Below are 24,651 nucleotides of genomic sequence, written 5' to 3' on the forward strand. Positions count from 1 at the left end.
GTAAAAAAATAGATAAAAAGAAGCTGATCTAAAAATTAATCCAAAAAATAACTAGCAACAATATAAAACTCGATATAGAATACAAAAAATAAACACACATAAAGAGATGATAAAATTAAAATAGAAGAGTAAAGTAAAAATGAAAGATGGTGAAATTAAAATACAAGAATAAAGTAAAGATGAATGAATAAAAAATACATAATAAATTGAAAGAATTATTGTCGCTGAACAAAAACCGCAGACATTGCAAAAACAAACTGCCGCAAAAAAGTCGCAGTTAAAATTAAAAAAAATTATAATAGAGAGATTTTGAGAGAAAAAATAATAGAGATTTAAGTTTTATTTTCTTATAATTTTAATTTTTTTTAAATTGTTTTAGTCTTGTTACTTCATTGACTTTTAAAAAAATAAAAAGTCATTTTTTTCATAAAATAAAAATATCTATAAATATTTAAAAAAATTATATTAAAGTCATTAAATTTTATAATAATATAATTATATTTATTTATTTATTAAAAATATAAGTTTAAAGACTAAATTGAACATTAATTTTTTTAAATTAAGTCATTTGACTTAGTTGACTATGCAAACCTGAACAAAACAACTAAAACGCTGATAGAAACAAAAATAAAAGACCAATATCGTTTGATTTTCAAATAAAAAATAATTAAAACATGAATTATAATACATGGAGTAATTTGCTGAAGAAACAATATAGGAACTTGTCGATAAGAATAATACAGCTTGTAATTTGTCCTTGGCAACACAATTCAATTAAAATATATGCAGGCGCCAATGCCGCTTGTCTTTCAATATAAAGAATCTAACATACCACACTTCTAAATTTACTGCAATTATTATAGTCCCTACAATGGCAGCAGCTCAACCATCATCATCTAAACAAAATGATCGGTCTTCGACGAGCTACCTCGAGGCCTACGACGAATTGATTCGAACCCTTCCCATGGAAAAAGGCTGGTGGACCGATCTTCACCGCTATAAAGGCTTCTGGCTAACATCTTTTGCTGCCATTAAAGGGATCATGTTCATGGAACAACACTTCAAGTCTCAGCCTGAAGATATCATATTAGCAGGCTACATGAAATGTGGTACTACCTGGCTTAAATCTTTACTTTTCGCTACCATAAATCGACACCGTTTTGAGTTTTCCACACACCCTCTGCTCACCTCAAACCCTCAACAACTTTTTGTAATCTTGGATATAATCTTTAAGCAAGACGATGAGTTACCATATGCAAACAATTTCGAGGCTATGCCATCGCCTCGCCTTTTCGCTACGCACATCCCTTATAGTCTTCTCCCAGAGACTGTAACTCGTTCGGGCTGCAAATTTGTTTACATATGCCGCGACCCGAAAGATGTTTTAGTTTCGAAATGGCACTTTGCTCAAAAGCTAAGGCTTAAAGGAATACCACCTCTTTCATTAGACGAAGCTTTTGAGATGTTCTGTAATGGAGTCTCCCATTACGGACCGTTCTGGGAGCATGTGTTAGAGTATTGGAAAGCTAGCTTAGAAGCGCCGAATAAGGTATTGTTCTTGAGATACGAGGATCTAAAACGAGAGCCGGTGGCTCAGGTTAAGAGATTGGCTGAGTTTTTGGGGAAACCCTTTTCAGTGGAAGAGGAGAGTGTTGTGGATGAAATTGTGAAGCTGTGCAGTTTGAACAATCTGAGAAATTTGGAGGTGAATAAAAGTAAAAGGTTCAATTCCGTGGTTAAATATTCGGATTTCTTTAGGAGAGGTGAAGTTGGAGATTGGAGAAATCATATGACACTGGAAATGGCTGAAAAACTTGATCGTATCACGAACGAGAAGCTACATGGCTCGGGGTTAACCAGCTTGGCTCATGCCTCTTAATTATTGTGTTGTAGAAAACAAAAGATTCTGTTCGTTGATCTGCTCAAGTTAGCTGTTTTTTTTGTTTCTAATCATGTTAATTAATTAAGTTGTTCAGGTTATTTGTCTGTATCAAGTTTTAATAATTTGCAAGCACATGATTCCGTTGTATTTCCAATTTTCCACCCACCATGCTTATGGTATGTTTTTTAAATTATTGTTAAATTTTTGTACTTTTTGTTGTGAAATCGATGATTATTATCAAATTGGAATTAGCTACATATGTTAGAAATACAGAAACCTGACATAGAAGGGACTTTTACCCCCAAAACATCCTCGATTCACAGTCATGTAATAAAATTTGTAGATAATTTGTTATTTGTTATGAACTCAAATTGATTATTTCATTAGTTGTCATGAATATTAATAAAATTTACAGTTTGTGAAATTTATGAGTTTCAAATTTGTAAATATATCTCTTTATTTATATTATATATACGTTCTTTTCACATTTCATGTTCTTTATTTTGGAAAAAATAATGTTTCCCCGTGTCCATTTTTCATTTTCGATTTTGTGCTACCTAACTTTAACATAAGGCTTAATCATCCAACAATATCTCAATTTTTTAACTTTTTTCATTTATATCTCAAACTTAAAAAATTGTCAGTTTTGTCTCATTTTTAAATTTCAATTTCAATTGAAAATTTTCCACTTGAAAAAGGTTCAAATATGTTTTTTATATTTGACATATAATCTTCACTATTTTTGGATGATATGGCTATAAAATAATTGTCTCTTTTCTAATATGTGCATAAAGCATATTACACCTATATGAGACCAAAAACAAGAAGTGCTTAGTAAAGTTAAGGCCGCCGGCCATTGCGGTTCAGCATATTTTTCAGGGAAAGGAACAATAAGAACATGTCGCTTGTTGTTGCCAACACACCTTAATTTAAACATTCTTTTGTAGGCAGGCACCATTTGTTTAATTTTTTAAAGCATTAAACTCAGCATAAGTATAGTTTATAGAGCACCTTTATAATTCTACATCCATAGTAATTAGTCATTAAAAGTCTGTAGCCATCCATCTGCAAGAACAACTCAATTTCAGTAATTCTATAGCAATCATGGCAGAATCTCTCCTTCCATCTGAACAAAATGTTCGATCCACCAAACCCGAAATCTCGTTGGAGGCATATGATGAAGTGATTCGAACCCTTCCGAAGGAAAAAGGTTGGTGGAGTGATCTCCGAGAGTATAAAGGCTTCTGGCTAACATCTCCTCTTGCCATTAATGCTCTCATGTTCATTGAAAAACATGTCAAGTTTGAGCCTGAAGATATCATATTAGCAAGCTACCCGAAATGCGGTACTACCTGGCTTAAGTCTTTGCTTTTTTCTACCATTAATCGACACCGTTTTGGTTCTTCTGGTACCAACAACCCTTTGCTCACCTCTAACCCTCACCAACTTTTTATTAGCTTGGAGTTGATTATGAAACAAGACCACGAGACTACGCCCTCGCCTCGCCTTTTCTCTACACACATGGCTTACAGTTTGCTGCCAGATTCTATGACTAGTTCCGGCTGCAAATTTGTTTACATATGCCGCGATCCAAAAGATGCTTTTGTTTCAAAATGGCACTTTGCTCAAAAGATAAGGCCTAAAGAGATGTCACCTCTTTCATTTGAGGAAGCATTTGAGATGTTCTGTAATGGAGTCTCTCACTATGGACCTTTTTGGGAGCATGTGTTAGAATATTGGAAGGTTAGCTTAGAAGAACCCAATAAGGTATTGTTCTTGAAATATGAGGATCTAAAAAGAGAGCCTGTGGTTCAAGTGAAGAGACTGGCCGAGTTTTTGGGCAAACCCTTCGCGGTGGAAGAACAGAGTGTTGTGGAAGAAATTGTAAAGCTGTGTAGTTTGAAGAATCTGAGCAATTTGGAGGTGAACAAAAGTAACAACTTCATTCATTCCGTGGCTAAATTTTCCGATTTCTTTAGGAAAGGTGAAGTTGGAGACTGGATTAATCATCTCACACCTGAAATGGCAAAGAAACTTGATAGCATTACAAATGAGAAGCTACATGGCTCTGGGTTAACTCTTGCTGCTACATCTCCATAGATTTCATTTTAATATCCACATTTCAATAATTATGTATGTTCTTTTGTATTATCTTTAATCAATTTTCGTTGATTAAAACTAGTTTAATTTCTCAGATGAGGCATCGCATAAAGAACTAATTTGATGAGAAGTAAACAATCTAAAAGTAATGTTGAAATGAGTATAAAAAGGCGTAGTATGATTTCTGTTCATGTAATCAAACCAACAGTCCTAATCTTAAACCATATATATACCCTGCAAAATGCAGATTGTAAGAGCTAATTCGCATTCTGCCTACTGTAATTTTCAACCGTAATGATAATCATTTCATCGATCTTGCGTTAGCAGTGCAATCAGACATGAACCGACAAAAGAAGCCAAAATACATAGAAACACATCATTTATATCAACAGAAGAAATTGCTTTGCCTGATAAAAAAAACATCATGATTACAGTAGAATGTTTCTTTAATTTGGTTGCTTGATTTCAAATCACCAAATGTCACTTACATGAGTATATTGATAATGAAGAATATATGAGTAAAAAGAATAGAACATATAATCAAAAATGAACGAGAAAGCTCTCTACTTAGGAACCAATCTCCACATGGAAATATATTCATCTTTGGCTTTCACCAAATCGACATATAAACTAATTATTCTAGGTTATATATATGTCCACCATTAATTTGTATATTTATACTTTTACCATATTATTATACTTATTATCGCCTCGTTTATTTACCACTCAGTTGGAGGATTATAAACATGTCCGAATATCTCTCTACATTAGCCCCACATTTGCAATGCTTCTCAGATTATATATATTTTACCTCCGGAGCTTGATTGATCTGCGGTTACTGAGTTGACCCATGAGCCTTTCCTGTTCAGTAAGGACATGACGGAAGTGGCAGCGATGGCCATAAGGACAGACATCACCGGAGAGTACCATTCGACAGACTTCAGTCTTGTAGCGAGGATGACGTATAACTGGACGAAGCTCCTCAATTCCATGAGCAAATTGGCAGTTATCGCTATACGGACATGCTCCAGTCTCTTGCCATTTGTTGCACAGCTCGGTCTTGAACATTCCTTGATTGTACACCTCTAGCTCTACTGGCTCCTCTTCCTTTTTCCCTCCACGCACATATACCTTCTGCTGCATTAACTAAACACAGTATGTAATATCATTATCACACCAAACAATAAATTACTGACATATATATCCAGATTTACTACAATAATTTTGAGATGTTTTATAATAAGAATTCAATCAATCAAGGGGCAACTGTATTTAAATTGTAAGAGCCAAACTGTTACAACTTACAAATAAAAACATTACAGTCACATTTGAATCACTAAATAATTTATGGCCAGTTCCAGTGGCTGTTTTGCAACTAATCTGATAAACTAGGCTCTTAACCGAATTAACCGCTCGCCCGAATAGTTAAAATCGAACCGACCGAATAAGAAATTTTGACAGAAAACCAAACCAACCAAATAAAAAAGGAAACAAATTTCAAAATCAAATCGATTGAATAGGTTAGGTATTTCGGCCGGTCCGGTTAAAACCGACAAATAAATTCAAATTTTTGGTTAATTTGGTCAGTCAGGTTAATTTGAATAATTCAAATATTTCAAACCAAACCGAAAACCAAAAAAAAAAAAATTTCAAAACTATACCGATCGAACTTAATCTTATAACCGAACCAAACCAATCAAAAATGATTGGTTCAACCGGTTAATTTGGCCAGCAGATGTTTTTTCTCTCTCCTAATATTTTTTTTTTTTTTTGGTAAGCCCATCCGGTTTCCAAGGCTTCGCCCTGACTAATCCGGATCCGACCCGTGTCGCGCACCTGGCATGGTGGGTGAGTCTTCCAGTGGGAATTTTCTGCATTCACAAGGACTCGAACCCGAGACCTTGCTTAAGCGATACCAAGCCGCTTACCACTTGGACCAACTCCCATTGGTTCTCTCTCCTAATATTAATACATTATTAAGAATACATTATGCAGTATTCAAGCATAAATATAATACTCTATGGCAAAAACCACGTGCGATCAATCTCAGCTTCCTGTGCATCAACAAATATTAACCGCTCACACCAGATTTTATTTTCACAAATAAATAAAAAAAAAAGCATTAAATAATAAATAAATAAAAAATGGAATAAAGAATTACCGCTTCCTCGAGTTGACTCAGAGGTTTAGGACGAGTCATCTTGCTTCCACTAGCTTGACTCGATTTCAAGTAACCATTAGACCTCACAGAAATACTCTTCGGCAATGAAATCCTCTCGGACGACATCGTATCAGCATTCTTCACCTCAATCACACTCGTAGGACTCTCGTCATCTTCCTCTTCGCATATTTCTTCTTCACCTTCTCCGACGTCGTTTCCGCCACCGATATTGCAAAAATTGTAGAAATTACTCATCGTCTCAAACGGCATCGTATTACAGCTATAGTCCCGAGGAAGGAATTGTTCTTGCACAGAGGCGGCTTGAATGAGGTATTTCAAGTGGTTGTTGAGTTCACTGTTAATCGAACGGAGCGAAGCATTCTCTAGGCGTAAGGATTCAACTTCCTTGGCTGCTTCACGGAGGCGCGTGAGGCAAAGCGCATTACGGTTTATCAGGTCCTGATATTGCATTACGTTTCGAGAGTCCTTCACGTGTGGTGACGGTTTCTGAGAGTAAACAGCGTAACCAGAAGCTGTTCGACCGTCGTTAGCTACGCCGGTTTGCATTTCTGAATTCGAACAAAAATTACAGTTTCTATAAGAAGCTTCAATTACACAGTTTCTAATACATTTTCTAGAGAAACAAACAGTATCATTTTGAATCTAAATCTTCAAAAACGAAGATATTTTGATGAAATTACGCTTAAACTAACAAAAACAGAACAAAAAACAGCAATAAATTAAAAAAACAAAGTTTCTTATCCATTATGATCGTATCTACATATCAAAATGCACAATTAATCAGAGATTGATAACATTTTACTCACTCAAAATTTACGATTAATCAGTGACTGATAACAATTTACTCGCTTAGAACACACAATAAGCTTCATATTAATCAAAATAAGAGGCTAATCAAGCACATTTGAACACAAAATATCAAGTAAGATTAGGTTGAAATTACAGGAAGTGAATGAGCATACCTGAGAAGCAGCTACGGTGAAGTTTTTCTCCGGTGTATGAGCTCCGGCAGAGAGAGGAGGAGAGCGGTTATGGCGGAGAGGAGAAATGAGAGTGAAAAGAAATGGATTTATGGAGGAGAGAGAAAAGAAATGGAGGGAAATAGAAGAAGCATGTTTGGTGCCAAGGGAACAATTTTAATCTATCCAAAAAAGTAGTAACCGTTTCAAAAATGAGCTTAATCGGCTTCTCTCTAGTCTCCTGTTATTTTAGAGCTGGAATATCAAATTTAAAAAAAAAAAAAATTCTTCATTATTATTTAAATGAATTTTGTAATTTGCTTTTTTTCGTTTAAATGAATTGTCGAATTTTTTATAAATGTTTTTTAAAAGTTCAATTAAGAAATAATTTTATAAATATACAATTGAATTACCAATGAGTTATAATTCAAATGGTGTAAACATTAAACAGAATTCTACTATATTCAATTTCTCAAACAAGCGCTCTTTTTTCTCTAATTATTAAAAAAACAAAATATATAATTAAATTAAACTTAAATTTATTTTAAGGTCCCTAAATTGTACAGATTTAGTTCATCGGTCACTCAACTTTTATTTGACTTCTTCGGATCTATAAACTTTTGTTTTTTTTATTTAATCAGGTGTCTCAATTTTTATTTGTCTTCTTCAGGTCTTTAAATTTTTATTTTTTAATTGATCGGGTGTCTAAATTTTTATTTTTGCGTTTAAGGACCTAATGAACTAAAAAAAACAAAAATCTAAGAGATCTGAGGAAGTCATATAGAAGTTGAGAGATCTAATAAATCAAAAAATAAAAATTCTAAGACTCGAAAAAGTCAAATAGAATTTAAGGGATCTGATAAATCAAAACAATATAGTTTAAAGATCCAAAATGAATTTAGACTTAAATTAAAAGATATAGTAATAATTGTTTTTGTCAAATTAACCAAAAAAACTCAATATTATTACTTGAGAATCAAGAGATACACCACAAATCAGAAAGAAAAAAAAAGTTTGTCTAATAATTATAGATTGCTACTCTATATACTAGTAAATCTCATCTTTATTTCATTCTTGATTCTCCAGAAAATTTCATCCACATGAACACCTTCTTGTTGAAAATCAAATTATTCGTAACAAACTGAGACACTAAAATATAGCTTTATGGTCTTTGGCTCCAACAGATTCCCCTTTAGTTCTACAGGTGAAGAAACTAGTCTCTTTTTTTCAACAAAAACTATTCCTGCTATATCCCAAAAACAGGAGCGTCTCGGTGTAAGCAAGGACGGAACTAAAAATTCTACTATAAAATGGCTAATTTATGCAAAATAAAATTTGAGGGAGTTAATTGTATTAATATTAAAATTAAGTAACCATATTTTTAAAAGAAAATAAAAGTTGAAGGGTAATTTTACAAAAATAAATAAATTACCGGGGCGGTTACCTCAACCAAATGGCTGGTTTCGACCCTGCGTCAAAGCTGCAGCAGCAATCAATAAACATATGAGGAATGTTCCAATTTTCGAAATTGCAAAGACACCAATGACCTCTTAAGCTCGATTGGGCAGGGTTGAAATTAAGGGTTTTGGGTTCAACTCCATCTCATAGACACAAAATGGTAGAGATTATTAGTAAATTTATAAAAGGTCATTTTGGACTAGCTACAAGCATCATAAGCGTCGGTTGCGACATTGTTCCGCTATAATGGCGAGTTTCGTAGGCGATACATTCAACGTAAACAGCGTGAATGTGAGTAACGTAAAATTTGTACTCCCTCCGTCCCAATAGAGTTGTCCACTTTGAGAAATTTTTTTGTCCCAAAACTCTTGTCCACTTTTAAAAAGTAATTAACTTTTACACATAACTTTTCTATATTACCCCTATAAAAGATCCACTAATGAATAAATTAGAAGTAAATAGTAAGTGGACTCTATATTAAATAGGGGTATGACAAGAAAAGTAAAAAAAAGTTTACAAAACCTATAAACAATAATTGCTTTTCTTAAACTGTGTAATAAAGGAAAAGTGGACAATTCTATTTGGACGGAGAGAGTACATCTATATCTATATCTATACTATATATAAAAGCACGGATGGGGGGGGGACAGGCAAATTTACGGAATAATCCTTTTCAGTTTAATACTAAATAAAGGTTTTATAGTCATTAACTAATTAGTTATTTAATTAATCACTATTGTAATTAAAGTCCTAATTAGAATAGGTAGCTAAATTATCTCCAATTTAGCTTTTAGTATGTAAAAAATAACCAAATTGTCTCCAAATTAGTAGGAATACCTATCTTTTAGTTTGATTGAACTATAAAATTAAAATACTTTATTTGGTCAATATATTATTATTTAAATTTTTATCTTGTTATTCTTAAAGATATTACTAATAAAAATAAATTGATTATTTAATTATGGTTATTATAAAACCAAAAGAAGAATAAATTCAGTATGAAAAAAATTTAATAACCAAATATATATATTTATTAATAATTATAATAAATTTACTAATAGGTTCATTGACAAATTACGTTACGAGCCACGTGCATAGCACGTAATGCGAAACTAGTATTTATAAACACTTGTATGCATCACGAGTTTTGTTAATTTTACCACTAGATAAAAGTGATAATATTTCGTTTAATGCAAAGTGAACTAATTAAATAAGCTTTATTTAAAAAAAATTAAAATAACTATAAACAATGTAATATTATTCCAATTTTGAGATTTTATTACAATTCTATCCAATATTTCAAAAACAATTTAATTTTTCCTGCGTATTAATAGTACCATAAAGTTAAACTTTCGACTCAAATTGATAAGTTTATTGCACTTCTATCTAATATTTTTCTAATCAACTTAATTGTCTAAATTTTTAGTTATACTAAAACCGTAAATAGAAAAATCTATTTTTTTATAGTTTTGAAATTTAACTCTTAATCTAAAAGAATTAAAAACAACATCAAAATTTAATTTTATAAATTTTTTATTTTTGGATGGTTGATGCAAAAAAAAAACAAGTCATAAGCTAAAAATTATCAGAAAGACCAAATAAGATAAATAGGTAGCGTACTGAGGTGAAAGATTAACACAATTAAAATAATTGGAAAATGTGAAATAGAAATGCGATGCTATTGAAAAAATATCTGTAGTTTTACAAACTTGAAAAGTATTAGATAAATATGTAAGAAGTTGAAAACGTTTGGTTATTTTGGCACCATTAGGTCATTGAATGGGATGTCACGTAATTCGATAAAATTATCATTTTTATCAAATTCCAGCATGACATTGCCACCTGAAAAAAATTAAACTGATTTTAGAAAGTTGGATAGAATTATAACGAAAAAAAATAAAAAAACTAAAAAAATTAGTTTAAATTGCAAGAACTCACCAATGTTTTTAGATTTTTTTTGGCATCATTAGGCTAGTTCTATTTTATATATAATGCTTAAATAAAATATAGTGAATGTGTGAATTTCAAAATTTATAAACTTTTATAATTGTTATTCTGTCGAATAATTTATTTTATTTAATTTTATGAACTTGAAAAGATATGTGAAATTTACTCATGTAAAATCTCGTAATCTAAACAGGACCTAAATGAAAAGATTTTTGATTTTTGATTTTAACATAATGTCTCTATTATTAAATAATCTTATGAAAATAGTTATGAATTTTTTATGAACTGAAAAAATATATGCTAGAAGTGATTGAGCTTATTTAAAATATAGTTGAGATCCGTTCAAAAAAATTAATAAATCCTATAAAAAAATTATCTATTTTTTTCCTCCATGGGACTATTGGCATCGAGGTTTGATTAAAAAATAATAGTAAAAATAGTTGAAACAGCTTAAGATGGAAGGTCCGGTGGCTGTTAGAGATGGCATGGCTTGATTTTGAAGTTAATGTAGAAAGGAAAAGTGGGAGCTAGCTAGTTTTGGTGAGCCTCGGTTTGGTTAAATCCGAATCAATCCAAAATAAAACGATATAATGCTTTAAAAAAAAAAAGCAAATTGAGTGAATATTATTATATTTTAATCGGAACTGAACTCATCGAAAAATAAAAATTTGAAAACTAAACCGAATCAAATAAGCCGGTAATTCATTCAGTCCAGTTAGAATCGAAAAAAGAATAAGAAACAAAAAAAATTAAAAATTAAAAAATTTAAATATTCAGTTTATTTAATATGTTCGATTAATTTAAATAATTTGTATCTCGAATAGAATCGATAACTAAAAATTAAAAAGTTTAACTTTCTAAAATTAAATTGATCGAATTCAAATATACCGTCAAATCAAACTGATGAAATATTAGTGATTCAAGTCAGTTAATTTGATAGGTATAATATTTTAGTCGCCCCTAATAGCTAGTAGTGCTATAATAGCTATAGAGGCCAAATTTAAGGTAATTTAAACATGCATGGATTAGTATACAAATACTAAAATATATTGCTTAGTACATGAAAAAGAAATAAAATCATTTTCATTTTTGTTGTTCAAGTGGATTGCTTCTTTCTCACAACTATAGTCCATAACTACCTCATTTTTTGTTTAATGGTTTCACCATCATTATCTTATAGCATGTACTTTAATTATTAAATAATGGTGTTTGGTGAATTAACAACTAAATAAACTTTTTTTGTGTAAATTTAATAGCCCCGACAATTTTATTTTTAATAAAATTATATCAATCATGTCATTATCTTTTAGCCTCTCTTAACATATAAATTAAACATATTAATTAATTGAATTTTATATATTATCTTTTTAGTAAATTTTAATTTGATTATGAGCTAAATTCTGATTTTAAAAAAAAATATTAAATGATAAATGTGAATAAGATCTACAATATAATTTTTGTACGTCCTTCTCTTTATCAAATAGATGATGGATTTACATATATTTGCAATACAAAACTTAATTGATTAATTATCAATGAGTTTTAAATTACGTGGTATATGTGCTGAGCAAAACTCTTTCAAATTTTTATAATCGAATCTCTCATTAACGTTAAAACAAAGAAAAATACATAATTATTTCAACCTTTTGTAATAAACACACTTTGATTTCTCTATTATTTTCACTAAAGTTAGTTGATGGTGTTATTTATTTTTGTTGACATTATTAAAGCATATACAAGAGATAGGATGATTGGCTACTCGATCTTTTAGCTACTCCTTCCGTTTCAATCTAATTGATAGTAATAATTTTTTCTAGAGATTATTTAAAAAAACTTTAATGATAAGATACATTTTAATCTTATATTATATTAAATACATCAATTTTATTTAAATTTTTCTAATAATAAATTTCAATTGAAAAGGATAGAAAATAAAATAAAGATAAAAACTATTCTATAAATTTAAATTGTTAATTAGAATGGAACACTCAAAAAAATCTTTTTAATTAGATTATGACGGAGTGACTATTAGTTATTATTATTTTTGTATAACTTTTATAATTTTCTCATTGGTCTTCACTCATCTGCTGTTGTTGGGTACTATTATGGATGCATAAGAGCAGTTTGGTAGTGATGGAGTCTGCCTTCTGAACCGGTGAGTGAACCTGCAAAACAGGGTAGAAGCTAACCGGACGGTGGTTGTCCGATTAACTCTCCGATGCTAAAGTCAGTCTAGAGCTTTGAGCAGCGTTTTGAGTATATGAATGTAATTGTGATTCTAGGCATACCTCGTGCTCCTTTTATAGTAGTCGAATATACCTAGTAGAGTTATATTAGGCAGGTGAATCCTACTTTATAGGGATTCGGCAATATCGTAGAGATTCTCCCGATTTGTCGGGATCTACCTTAATCTGATAAGAGTCCTATTTAGGAACGTCTTCCTAAATAGTCTTATCTTCCTAAAGTAGAGCTTATCCTTCCATATGTAGTGTTTGTGTCCGAATAGGACAACACTTCCATAATTAGTCGATTATCCGAATCCCGGACCTGACGCGCTTTCGGCGGATCATGTGGGATTCGGTCTTTATTAGCATGTCACCGAATCTTAAGAGATTCGGCATTTCCTTCATATTTCCCGATCTTCAGGGGGAGTCCGGTATCACCTGAGAATGGATCTCCTGTAACTCAGCTCCATTATACTTTCAATAGGATTCGGTATCCATCATTAGCCCCCCCGCAAGTGAGCTGAAGTAGTTTGGCATTTATGCCTTAGTGGATTTTAGCTCTTTTGGAGCTGAGTTCTCTTATACGGGCGAGTCGTTTTGTATTCCGGGCGAGTCGTTTCATATGTTTGTGGGTGACGTTTCTTCTTTAGTAAGATTCTGTGTTGCCACGTGTCGGCATTTAATGATCCAACGGTTAATGATTCAAAAGCGTTTTGTATTTAATCTCTTTGCATTTCTTCTTTTCCCTCTTACTTACTTTTCGAATTTACTCTCATTTCTTGTAGCTATTTCCTTTTCGTTCTTCGTTTGATTATTTGATTCTTCGTGACTTGTTTTCTCCAGATTTTTCAGGTATGTTTTCTTTCGTCGTTTGGATGTTAATATGGCTTTCTTCTTTGTGTATATTCTCCATGATTTATATTCTGGAAATTCCTTTTCTGTACTTGGTGTTCTTCGATGTGTTCTTCAACGTGTTCTTCAATATATTTTTTGTTTGATCCTTATTCTGTGTTTATGTTTGTGATTTCCTGTTCTAGGATGCCTCTTAGTCGAGTGGAAGATGCATGCGCTGCTATGGCTTTTACCCGATCAAAGCTTCGTAGGGATGAAGTCTTAGATATCTATTTTAAGTATAGCTTTCCTTTCGATTATAGGGTAATATTACCCGGTGCCGATATGGCTGCGTCCGATTCTCCAGGATCTTCTTGTAGGGCGGTTCTCTTCGAAGAGCAATTTGCTGCTGGTCTTAGGTTTCCTTTAGATTCATTTTTAGTAGAAGTGTGTAGGGATTTAAAGGTTGCTCTGGGGCAACTTTACCCTGGTACGATTAAAGTAGTGCTCGCCTTTTCGGAGGCATGTAGGCTCCGGGGCTGTGCCCCTTCTCTCAAAGTGTTATATCATTTTGTAGACTTTAGGAAGTGTGATGGTTGCTTCGTTTTCGCCCTTGGCAGAGAAGGGCGATCTCGTATTTATCTTCCTTGCCTAACCAGTCGCTGGCGAAGGCGTTTCTTTATTGTTTACCATAAATTTGCTTTTCTTCATTTTTCGGATGGTTTTTCTTCTCATCAAGTTCGGAGCTGTCCTTCTCCTTTAAGTTTATCCGAGTCAAAACTTGCTTTCGACATATCTTCCTATAGTATTGAATCGCGTCCCATTCTAGATGTCTTGGTCAATAGTCGTCTTCGGCGTCGATGGTTTCCTTTGGAGGATCCTCCTCGAGGCTTGGCGGATCTTTGCTACTCTTTTGTTCAAGGTATATTAATTTGCTTAAGTTCTTTTTAATGTTTCTTTTGTAGGATGTCTTCTTCTTCTGACGATTTCCTTTCCGGATTTCAAGTAGATTTGGACGTTCCGATGGGTGGTCCTGACGTTCCTATTGCCAACATTATTCCTGGCGACATTGACGTGGATGGGGCTCCTGTTGATATTCCCATAGCTCCCGCCGAGATAGCGTTGCCTGAGGTTATTGTTGTAGATGATGATGATGACTCGGCTGATCCAGTGGGTGACGAGGCGGTTCCGTCGCCACTTCCCCCTCTAGCATCATTTACCGTCTCGGGGGGAGCTGGGGGTGTGGCTTCAGAGGGGCCGGTTGTTGCTGATTCGGGAGAGATTTCTCTAGGTCGAGACCCGGATTCTCCGTCTAGGAAAAGACGTCGAGTTGGCGATGGTTCTCCATCGAGGGAGAGTTTTCCTGGAAACTCTTCTTCTGCTCCAGATTTGGTTCAGTGGGTCGAAGGTCAGGATCCTGCTAGTTTGCTGAATCCTAGAGTGCTGGCGGAATATATTCGAACTCTGGCGATTCCTGATGATGTCACGTGGTTCTGTGGTAGGCCGGGTCAGGAGCTTTCCGATCTGGCTTGTTTTCATGGTTTCTCTGTAAGTGCTTTCTTTCTTGAGTATAATATGTTTTTTGTATTCAGTTGTTTTCTTATTTGTTTATTTCTGGTGTGTGTAGGCTCTTCAATCTGTTCTGGTATTGAACGACCGCCGACAGTGTGCCGAGGAGGAGGTCGAACGTCTGTCTTCTCTTTTGGCGACTTCCGAGTCTGAAAGGGCGAAATTGAAGGCCTCTTTGGAAGAGCATGATTCCCTTCTGGCGCAGCTCAAGGCGCAGGATGCGATTAATGATCGCCAAGTGAAAGTGATCGAGAAAAAGACCGATGACTTGACTCAAGAGATTGAGGAGCTCATTCGGATCAATTCCCTTGTTGGTGGGGAGAGGGACAGTCTAAGATCGGAGGTTGAAGGTCTTCACATCCGTCTGCTAGATACGAAGGCTTTTTACTCTGCTTTGATAAGCGAGTATCGCCTTGCGATTGGGAAGAAGCTTCTAGAGCAGAATCCTAATATTGATCTTTCTGGGGTTAACGGGTTGGATCCCCAGGCCATCGCCCGTGATCTCCTCGTCAAGATGTCTAAAGACCGCGTCTAGTAGTTTTTCTTTTGATTGTATTTGCTGATGTATTAATTTTGCTTTTTGTAATTCACAATTTATGAATATATTTTCTTCGTGTTCCTTCGAAATGTGCTTTCGCCTTATTTTTATGTACTTGTCTTGCCTCGAGGGTTATTCTAAACCCTGTTCTTGGCGTTGCTTTTTATAGAGTTAATCTAAACTCTTTTTATTTTTGTTTTTGTTTCGAGTTAATCTAAACTCTTTGTTGGCGATTTGCCTTTTCTGAGTTAATTTAAACTCATTTTTAGCCTTTTGTGGTGATTTGCCTGGTTCGGCGATTTTGCTTTGAGTTAATTTAAACTCATTTTCTTGGCTCTTAGCCTTTTGTGGCGATTTGCCTAGTTCGGCGATTTTGCTTTGAGTTAATTTAAACTCATTTTCTTGGCTTTTAGCTTTTCTTGAATTTGATCTTGAATTTATTTTTTCTTCTTTCGTCTTTGATTTAGCCATTCGTGGCTGTTCTTGATTTTTATTTCTTTATTGATTCGTCTGGCTAATCAGATGGTAGCAAAATTGAATTTTTATTGATAAAAAGATGGCATACAAAATATTAAAGATAGATTTGACGCCATCTGGTAAGACGGAAAGTCGTTACCGATGATGGGTCATTTTCCGTTCCTATTCTTCCTTCTTTTCGGTCTTGTTTTCTTGGAGATCCACCACTGACTCGTCATAGCACTTCTTGGCTATTCCTTGGTCTCCTCTCAGCGTCACTACTCCCTTTTCGGTTGGTACTTTCATTGCCAACGCTCTTATGCTGGTTACTGCTGCCGAATCATGGAGGAAAGGCCTTCCTAGGATGGCATTGTATGTCAGTTCCATGTCCACTATGTTAAATAGTGACATGATTTTCTTATTTATTCCTCTTTCTGGGCCGATTATTACTTCCAAGGTGACTGCTCCCAGTGGAGTGATGGAGGGGCCGCCGAGTCCTGATAGCGGAATTGGGACTCGGCGTAGCCTTGACGCTGTTCCTCCCAGCATTTTGTATGCTGCGTTTGTCATCAGGTTTACCGCGCTTCCTTCGTCGATTAGGATCCGTTCCATGTTCCAATTTTCAATGATAATAGTCACTACCAAAGCATCGTTGTGGGGTGCTTTGACGTGTTCATAGTCTTCTACATCGAAGATCACTGGCGGCATGTGAGTTTCTCGTATGTTCATTACTTCCTTCCTCTGCTTCCTCCTGATCGTGGAGCTGCTATGCCCTCCACCGTTAATCATGTGTATGGTTCCCAGAATTTTGGATGGGCGCTCGTCTTCCTTTTCTTTCGGCTTGTCTTCTCTGTTTCTTTTTTCTCCCTTGTCATTGCTCTTCTCTTTTCGGGCCACAAATTTCCTCAGCTCGCCTGTGTCGATCATTCTTTCGATCTCGACCTTCAAGTCCCTGCAGGTATCCGTTTCATGTCCGTAATCGTCGTGAAATTTGCAGTACTTTCTAGTGTCTCTTATCTCTGCTTTCATCTTTGGTGGCCATACCACGTTTTTGACGTTTTCTTTGATCCACATGAGGACATTAGTTCGGCTGGTGTTTAGCGGAGTGAAGTTATTCTCGTCATCTCTGGGATCGTATCTCGATTCATATCTTGTCTGGGGGGCGAATCGTCTGCTTTCTTCGGGTCTTCCTCTCCTGTCATCAGGTTTGGACTTGGTTTTTTCTCTGGATCTCTCTTTCGATTCTTTTCCTTTTGCTTCCTTTCCGCGAATCGCCCTTCGCCCTTCGTCTAACTCGAAGTATTTCTGGGCTATGCCCATTAGGTTCGAGAAAGTTGTGGGTTTATTGACTAGCAACTTGTCCACCAGCTTTCCGAATCGCGTCCCTTCTCGCAATGCTTCTGTCGCCATGTCGACGTTCAGGTTGTCTATCTTCATAGCTTGCTTGTTGAATCGTTCGATGTAGCTTCGCAGGGTTTCTCCTTCTTCTTGGATGCAGGCTCTCAGGATACTGGTAGTGGTTTTAGCTGGAATGTTTGTGAGATATCTATTAAGGAACTCTGTTGAGAGCGAAGCGAAGCTTTTGATCGAGCCTGGTTTTAATTTGTTATACCATCTCTGGGCCGTGCCCGTGAGTGTGGTGGGGAAAACCCTGCAAAGAATGGCGTCTGATACGCTGAGTAGCCCCATGGTCGCTGTGAACCTAGAAGTATGGTCTCGGGGGTCTCCTTCCCCATTGAAAATTGGCAGGATCGGCAACTTCATGCTGTGCGGGATAGTTTTCTCCATGATCTCGGGCGAGAGGGGTGATCCTTTCAACCTGAGGTCGTCTATATCCAATTCTTCAGATTTTAGCTTTTTGAGCGCTTTGGCGATCTTCTCTTCCAAATCTTCTTCCACCACATATGTGGCTTTGCTTTTTTGGGGTGTCTCTGACGATTCGCCCTCTCCTTCTTGGTGTTTTTTCTTAGTTTGCTCTTTCCCTGCATCTCTTTCCTGTCGCTTACTCCTTGGCGGGGCGTCTTCTTTTTCCTTCTCCCTTCGTTCGTCTCTCTTTGAATTCAGACCGCTCCGGGCGTCCTCCTGGTTGTGCTCATTTCTGGGTGTCTCCGGTGATTCCTCGTTATATTTGTCTCTGTTCGGACTTTCCTCGTCGCTGGTTCTATTTTCTCGCTGGTTTCTTGCTTCGTTTCTTTCTCCGTTCCCTCTGGTTCGGGGTTCCTTGCTTTTATTGTTTTCTGCCCTTGCCTCTCGTCGGCCTGGGTTTGCATTTTCTGTTCTTTCTCTTCTTCTGGGAGCTGTAGGGCTGAAGTTTTCCCTTAGGATTTTCATAGTTTCTTCGTGCCTGTCGTTTGTTCTTTTGGCTTCGCTAGCCAATCTGTCAAGATTTGCCTGTACAGATTCCAGTATCTTCTTCAGCATTTCGTTGTGTGAATCTTGTGCTGCTGCATTTGGTGCTTGTTCTTCAGTGCCTAGATTGAAAGCAATTGGGATGCTTCCCCTTATCGGATTAGTTTGGTATTGGGGTGTTGAGAAAGAGGGCCCTCCGGTGTTGCTTTTTTCCCCGGAGTTGTGAAGCCCGTCTTCCGTCACGTTGATTATCTCCGGAGTGCTTTTTGGGTCCATTGGTTGTTTGTCTTTCAGGTTTACTCTTTCAGAAGTCATCTTCTTCAATGAGATTTGTATTTGAGTTCAGAAAAGCTCCTTCTTTTGAAGTTTAGTTAAGCTTTTCCCACAGACGGCGCCAATTGATGGAGTCTGCCTTCTGAACCGGTGAGTGAACCTGCAAAACAGGGTAGAAGCTAACCGGACGGTGGTTGTCCGATTAACTCTCCGATGCTAAAGTCAGTCTAGAGCTTTGAGCAGCGTTTTGAGTATATGAATGTAATTGTGATTCTAGGCATACCTCGTGCTCCTTTTATAGTAGTCGAATATACCTAGTAGAGTTATATTAGGCAGGTGAATCCTACTTTATAGGGATTCGGCAATATCGTAGAGATTCTCCTGATTTGTCGGGATCTACCTTAATCTGATAAGAGTCCTATTTAGGAACGTCTTCCTAAATAGTCTTATCTTCCTAAAGTAGAGCTTATCCTTCCATATGTAGTGTTTGTGTCCGAATAGGACAACACTTCCATAATTAGTCGATTATCCGAATCCCGGACCTGACGCGCTTTCGGCGGATCATGTGGGATTCGGTCTTTATTAGCATGTCACCGAATCTTATGAGATTCGGCATTTCCTTCATATTTCCCGATCTTCAGGGGGAGTCCGGTATCACCTGAGAATGGATCTCCTGTAACTCGGCTCCATTATACTTTCAATAGGATTCGGTATCCATAAGGTAGTTTAAATTTTAAAACCTATTCATTTTTCATTAAACAATTAATGAAGTTAAAAGCAAGGTCCACATTCCCTTTAAAAGCTGCTTATTTTATAAGACTTTTTGCCATCTCTTCTTCTAATTCCTTGTTTTATAAGCAAATTAGAACTTAAACTTAAACTTATGGTCATTTCTTGATTTCATAAAGGGAACTTATAAATCTCCTGATACCTTTGAAAAGCAATAAACAAGGTATAAAATAAGCAATAATTATCTAGGCTTTAATTAAAAAATTGGGTTTAAAAGAATTGGTTGTATTGAAATGTCTTAACATGACAGTAACTTAGAGCTGAATATCAGTCTCTGATTTTATGTACAAATCCGTGCCTTAAAACATTCAACAATCAGTAGCTTCTTGTTACATCCACGGTATCGGAATCGTAGTCTTCTGTCGCCTTTGCTACTCGGCCTTTTGTGCGCTTCCCGACATCATTTCTTGCTTTCCTAGGTGCATATCGAATTTGCTTTTCTTGCCTGCCAAACACACAATATTAGCTACATATTTCCCTACTAACAGTGGCGGAATCAGAAAATGACAGAATCCTACAATTAAAAGGAAAATAATGCAAAAAAGAGAAAACAAATATGGTAATAAACAGTAAGTTCCGGACAGGGGCCAGCCGCCCACCTGCCCCTTAGTTCGTGCTTGTATACTCAGTATCTCTAGTCAGAAGAAGTGCTTTTGCAAATCATAAGTTAAGGAAACAATCTAGTGCAAGCACATTACCTAATTAATCTAGTAATACTAAAGTATTTTGGACCTAAAATTTGTATGTGACCGCTCAAGACGAGCAAAGTGTAGGCATTTTCTATACGGGTTTGTTGTAATTTTGAATAATTGCTTAAAGAAGGTTGTTAGAATTATGATCCATGAACAAGGGTTGTCAAGAGAGTTTTGCTTCAATTCTAAGCAATAATAAGTCAATAAAGCAACAAAATAAAGCTTCACCAATCACTACATGTATGCAAGAAAATGACATCTAGATCAGTATTTGTAGAACAGAACTACGTAAAAGAATTACTCATTGTGCGCGTCCAAAAGTATACCTTTCCGACAAGAAAATCATACAAAAAAACAGTTCATCGGTCACTACTCTGGCCATACCTCTTCTTGATAGGCTGCATATTTGTAAGAATGATGTAATTTTAAAAATTAAGAATTATTCTCTAATACAACTAACTCTTTTTGTTCTTATTCATCAACCACCACTCTTAGCGATCTCTAATTTGCACATACGGAACAGTAGCTATTCAGTAATCTTAACTCCCAATCTTCTTGTCTGTACTAAATCTAGATCTGGTTTTAACTAGTCTGAAAGCATGAAGTATATAATATTAATAAATGTTTCCTTGTAAATGCATGCAAATATGTCGAAGTTGATGCATAAATATATTATACATTTTGACTTTTCATGCGTAGGGGAACTGCAAAGTTGAGATAATATATTTGATGACTATGTAATTTGCATAGGAGTTCGTTTTTGTTTTTGATTTAGTATAGTTCCTGCCACTGTGACATCTCTCTTCAGCTTCAAGAAAAGTTGAATGGAACGATATGTTTGGCCAGTTCACTCAAGCACGATATGTTAGGCCAGTTCACTCAAGCACGGAGGAGGACTGTTGCTTAAAAAACAGTTTAAACATTAATCTTATTATCAAGTCCCCACTTAGAAATTTGAGATTTTAGGTTCAGACTTTCAGAGGTAATTAACGCCAAGATATGATAATTTCGACGAAGATACTAAATATATAAATTCATGATGCCTCAATTTCAATGCCTGAAAGGGGAGAGTTAAAGGCAATACTTACATTCGGGCCTTTTTCTTCTCTTTATACCTCGCCATTGCATTTTCTTTTGCTGCTGAATGTGCAAATCCCACATCCGGTGATACGTGTGAAAGTTCTGCTGCTGTGATATACGGTGAAAATCCACTGTCAAGATAGTCATTGCCATTGCTTTCAGCACTAAATCTTGAAACAGAGAATGATATAGCAGAATAAGATTGATGAACTGTCCGAGGGGAATCTAGACTAGCTGGTAAACTGTAAACTTGGTTAGGAGGACCCATATTTCTATTGATTATAGGCAGACCAACATAAGTTGAAGATGCGGCAGAAGTTTCCTGTCATGACACAAGGAAAGAATAGGAGAATAAAATGGAAGAAAAGGAGAAAAAAAACAGAAATTATCAGCTAGTTAATGATACGTAGTACTGAAATTTTCGAAAGAGTCCAAAAACATGAGTAGAAAAGAATGGAAACGTTACCTCCCTTGCTCTTGCATTTCTGTTCTGTGAGGTATCGAGAGACATATCCTTCTCAAAAGAGGAGCACGAAGCATCAGTATCATCAAGCAGTGCCATAGCTAGGTCTTGTTCAGTTCCAAACAGTTCTTCAAAGTTGCGAAATGTTATATCAACATCGGGCATGTTAAAGTCATCGTGAGAAGCATTGTCTTCGCAGACACCAAGGTCTTGCATATTTTGAGACCACAACTGCAAAATTCAGGTACAAGTATTAAAGGCCAATGGTTTAGTAAGTTTAGGATAAACTATGAGCCATGAAGATAAACTAATAGCAGACTTGCATGTAGGAACATTCTTGTGAATTCCACTCTGCTCCGTAAAGCTTTCACTCGATAAATTTACAACAATGAGTATATCTTTTTCTAAGGACAAATAATAGGATTGAAAAGACGGATTTATCATTTCTAGAACTTTCTAATTTCAACTTGTACATGAGAACATCATTATTTACATGGCATTGCTATACATTCAATGATTTGCAAACAAATGGAATTAGAATTAACGACTGAGACGCCATTACACAACATAATATTGGGGAGAAACTATCTAGCGACTTGATCACAAGGATGCTAGTTTTGGTAAGGAAAATCCTTTCATAAAACTGTGCTTGCAAATGAGGAATAGTCTACCTGTTGACAAACTACAAGGGGAAAGTATCGTATACGCGCCCGCCCGCCCTCCCCTGTCCCCACAAAACGAGGGAGCACTTAGTGCACTGGGTGGGCCCCTTATAATATAGTTAACCTTATAAACCTGATGGAAGAATTACAATGATATGTATTGACATTCAATCAGAGTAAGACCCATTTTATCTTATCCATTATCAGAAGAACAACTATGCACATACTGAGGTAAAATTTAACTATTACAATATAATGATCTACACAAACCTGACTACTCTGATTTGGGCTTCTGCATTGCCAAAAGGATTCTCCAAGTAAAGGATTTGCAGCCGTTGAAGGCAAGGGTAAATTCTCTGGTTGAGAAAATGGTAACTGCGAAGACTCTATCTTTAGATCATGAAGTAGACAGTCATTGTCACCTAGATCCTGAGAATGTCGTAAAAGATCATCACCGTCTTCAGGTATTACATATGAACTCTTATGATCCATCTCATTGAGCTGAAGCTTTTTCAAATCAAGAATTTGTTGCAGGATAAAATCATTGTTTTGCTGTCCTCGGCCTTTGCCGGATATCTGCAAGATGATGCACACCATTACGAACCTCCAAAAAGGATCTCGACGGTTTTGAGTTCAATTTATTTCCTAATTAAAGATTTTTAGCGAAATCTTAATGCTTGACAATCTACTATCTTAAACTAAGTAACAAATTTTCATTGAATAATAGAAGTATTCAAAACTTTAACTTCTCACCTGATTTTGTTTAATGCTCATTCCCACTCTAGATGTTCTTGAGGAGCTTCCGATTTGTTGGCGAGTGTCGAATGAAGCAGCAAATAGTTGATTGTTCCGAACATCATTTTTATCCACATCATCCAATTGAAACCCCCACAATGCTGCAAAATCTTTAGCAGAAGGGCATCCTAAATAGCAACTAAGAATCCGTCTCTGGTGCGGGGAAGAGACGCCATGAATACTCTGATCGCAGCCACGACACACGAACATCCGGTGATCCATACACCGAGCATAAGCCGGGTGATTTCTGCACGCGTCACATAAGAGGGTTCGGAGATGGCGGTTCGAGAGTGCATTAGCTGAATGGATCCTTGCATCACAGGATAAGCAAAGAAAAGCTGCATCAGCCTTGCAGTAAACCACTGGCCTCAATGCTGTGCAGAATTCACAGATTTTCTCCATTTTATTATTCCCAGATCCTCAATTTCTCCACAATTTGTAGACCTCATAAGTTGAAGCTTCAGTTTTAAAATTTTAGCAGTTTCAAAGATCTGTCATGTAAAAGAAATTAACAGAATTAGTGAATCTACACGAATTCACAATTTCAAACATAATAAAAAAGAACTGTCTAATTAACACTGATTATTCAAATTCAGCAAAAAAAAAACACATAAAATTAGACATAAATTATCCAAATCAAATCAAATCAAATACATTTCCGAAATGTAAATCAACACTACTACATAAAATTAACATCAAAATTCAGGAATCATATAGATAACTAACAAAAATAAGAAGATCTGAACCAGGTAGCACGAACACTTCACTCAATCAACCTTTCCCATTTCGAAACATGCCAGACACTTGGCGTTTCGGACATAAAACTTCAATTTTAACATAAAAACACTCTAAAATAATGCCATTTTTCCATGTCCGTGTCCAGTTTTCCCGCGTCCGTGTCCGTGCTATCTAGGATCTGAATCAAGAAAAGAGCACAAAGCAATCTAAGTGAAGAAACAGTACCTGAAATTAAAATTGACAATTTGCTTTAAAATTTGCCAAGATTCATTAAAATTGACAATTAAAACCCTCTAACCAAATCAAAAAATTCATTAAATATTTTTTTCTTTTTTTTTCAGTTTGTCATGTGTATCTCATAATTCTGTTGAAGAAGAAGAGAAGTGTATATGTGTGTGTCAGTGTCAATCTCATCATCTTCACCTTTTTGAGCTGACGTGTGAGTTAGAGAGTGAACTTTTTCTGACGTGGAAGTGAACACGTGGTTGTAGGGCCCACTTTTAACTAGAAGTTATGGGACGTTATCCTCATAACACTTGTTAGTTTTTATAAGCAGCGTCCGTCATATGTGATCCAGAAGTTTACCTGCTTTATCCAATCATTATCTTCCAGGTATCAAAAATGCATGCAGCCGTGGTTTTCTTGACGGCGTTAACGTCCACG

The 24,651-nt window shown here is 35.6% G+C and overlaps 5 protein-coding genes across 8 annotated transcripts; 3 read left to right on the forward strand and 2 right to left on the reverse strand.

The window, feature by feature from the left end:
- The first annotated feature begins 792 nt into the window (after window positions 1–792).
- On the forward strand, window positions 793–2,029 carry LOC126673033 (cytosolic sulfotransferase 12-like). Its single transcript, XM_050366984.1, has one exon. It carries the CDS (start codon window positions 872–874, stop codon window positions 1,877–1,879), a length of 1,008 nt encoding a protein of 335 aa, XP_050222941.1. The 5' UTR covers window positions 793–871; the 3' UTR covers window positions 1,880–2,029.
- Window positions 2,030–2,862: 833 nt separating this feature from the next.
- Window positions 2,863–4,076, forward strand: LOC126673034 (cytosolic sulfotransferase 12-like). Its single transcript, XM_050366985.2, has one exon. It carries the CDS (start codon window positions 2,987–2,989, stop codon window positions 3,980–3,982), a length of 996 nt encoding a protein of 331 aa, XP_050222942.1. The 5' UTR covers window positions 2,863–2,986; the 3' UTR covers window positions 3,983–4,076.
- A 283-nt stretch (window positions 4,077–4,359) lies between these two features.
- LOC126673035 (zinc finger CCCH domain-containing protein 15) lies at window positions 4,360–7,344 on the reverse strand. 2 transcript variants are annotated; one of them, XM_050366988.2, is made up of 3 exons: window positions 7,127–7,344; window positions 6,144–6,712; window positions 4,360–5,119 (listed from the first exon to the last, which is right to left on the reverse strand). In XM_050366988.2, the coding sequence occupies exons 2-3, from the start codon at window positions 6,708–6,710 to the stop codon at window positions 4,790–4,792; spliced, it is 897 nt and encodes a 298-aa protein (XP_050222945.1). In that variant the 5' UTR covers window positions 6,711–6,712; window positions 7,127–7,344; the 3' UTR covers window positions 4,360–4,789. The 2 variants fall into 2 exon arrangements, with proteins under 2 accessions (XP_050222945.1, XP_050222943.1); XM_050366986.2 differs by having other exon boundaries at window positions 4,365–5,128; window positions 7,127–7,342.
- A 5,776-nt stretch (window positions 7,345–13,120) lies between these two features.
- LOC126672779 (uncharacterized) lies at window positions 13,121–15,738 on the forward strand. Its single transcript, XM_050366731.2, has 4 exons — window positions 13,121–13,184; window positions 14,324–14,506; window positions 14,594–15,132; window positions 15,212–15,738. Exons 1-4 carry the CDS (start codon window positions 13,121–13,123, stop codon window positions 15,686–15,688), a joined length of 1,263 nt encoding a protein of 420 aa, XP_050222688.1. The 3' UTR covers window positions 15,689–15,738.
- Window positions 15,739–19,729: 3,991 nt separating this feature from the next.
- Window positions 19,730–24,356, reverse strand: LOC126674825 (putative zinc finger protein At1g68190). Of its 3 annotated transcripts, none has more exons than XM_050369347.2 (6): window positions 24,214–24,354; window positions 23,209–23,741; window positions 22,726–23,031; window positions 21,797–22,024; window positions 21,339–21,652; window positions 19,730–20,003 (listed from the first exon to the last, which is right to left on the reverse strand). In XM_050369347.2, exons 2-6 carry the CDS (start codon window positions 23,650–23,652, stop codon window positions 19,874–19,876), a joined length of 1,422 nt encoding a protein of 473 aa, XP_050225304.1. In that variant the 5' UTR covers window positions 23,653–23,741; window positions 24,214–24,354; the 3' UTR covers window positions 19,730–19,873. The 3 variants fall into 3 exon arrangements, with proteins under 3 accessions (XP_050225304.1, XP_050225305.1, XP_055961197.1); XM_050369348.2 differs by lacking the exon at window positions 24,214–24,354 and adding an exon at window positions 23,977–24,110; XM_056105222.1 differs by lacking the exon at window positions 19,730–20,003 and having other exon boundaries at window positions 21,334–21,652; window positions 24,214–24,356.
- Window positions 24,357–24,651: the final 295 nt, after the last annotated feature.

The sequence above is a fragment of the Mercurialis annua genome, linkage group LG3 (assembly GCF_937616625.2).
Source record: "Mercurialis annua linkage group LG3, ddMerAnnu1.2, whole genome shotgun sequence".
Classification (NCBI taxonomy): domain Eukaryota; kingdom Viridiplantae; phylum Streptophyta; class Magnoliopsida; order Malpighiales; family Euphorbiaceae; genus Mercurialis; species Mercurialis annua.

Excerpts from the sequence above, each read along its gene's own strand:
- LOC126673033 (XM_050366984.1), top strand. The coding sequence starts at position 872 with ATGGCAGCAGCTCAACCATCATCATCTAAACAAAATGATCGGTCTTCG.
- LOC126673034 (XM_050366985.2), top strand. The coding sequence starts at position 2,987 with ATGGCAGAATCTCTCCTTCCATCTGAACAAAATGTTCGATCCACCAAA.
- LOC126673035 (XM_050366986.2), bottom strand. The coding sequence starts at position 6,710 with ATGCAAACCGGCGTAGCTAACGACGGTCGAACAGCTTCTGGTTACGCT. Across the intron at positions 5,129-6,143 it reads TGAGTCAACTCGAGGAAGCG|TTAATGCAGCAGAAGGTATA; the intron begins GTAATTCTTTAT and ends TACTGTGTTTAG.
- LOC126672779 (XM_050366731.2), top strand. The coding sequence starts at position 13,121 with ATGTCACCGAATCTTAAGAGATTCGGCATTTCCTTCATATTTCCCGAT. Across the intron at positions 13,185-14,323 it reads CGATCTTCAGGGGGAGTCCG|TTCGGAGCTGTCCTTCTCCT; the intron begins GTATCACCTGAG and ends CTTCTCATCAAG. Across the intron at positions 15,133-15,211 it reads CTTGTTTTCATGGTTTCTCT|GCTCTTCAATCTGTTCTGGT; the intron begins GTAAGTGCTTTC and ends TGGTGTGTGTAG.
- LOC126674825 (XM_050369347.2), bottom strand. The coding sequence starts at position 23,652 with ATGGAGAAAATCTGTGAATTCTGCACAGCATTGAGGCCAGTGGTTTAC. Across the intron at positions 22,025-22,725 it reads GCCCAAATCAGAGTAGTCAG|TTGTGGTCTCAAAATATGCA; the intron begins GTTTGTGTAGAT and ends TGAATTTTGCAG. Across the intron at positions 20,004-21,338 it reads GAGAAGAAAAAGGCCCGAAT|GCAAGAAAAGCAAATTCGAT; the intron begins GTAAGTATTGCC and ends TGTGTTTGGCAG.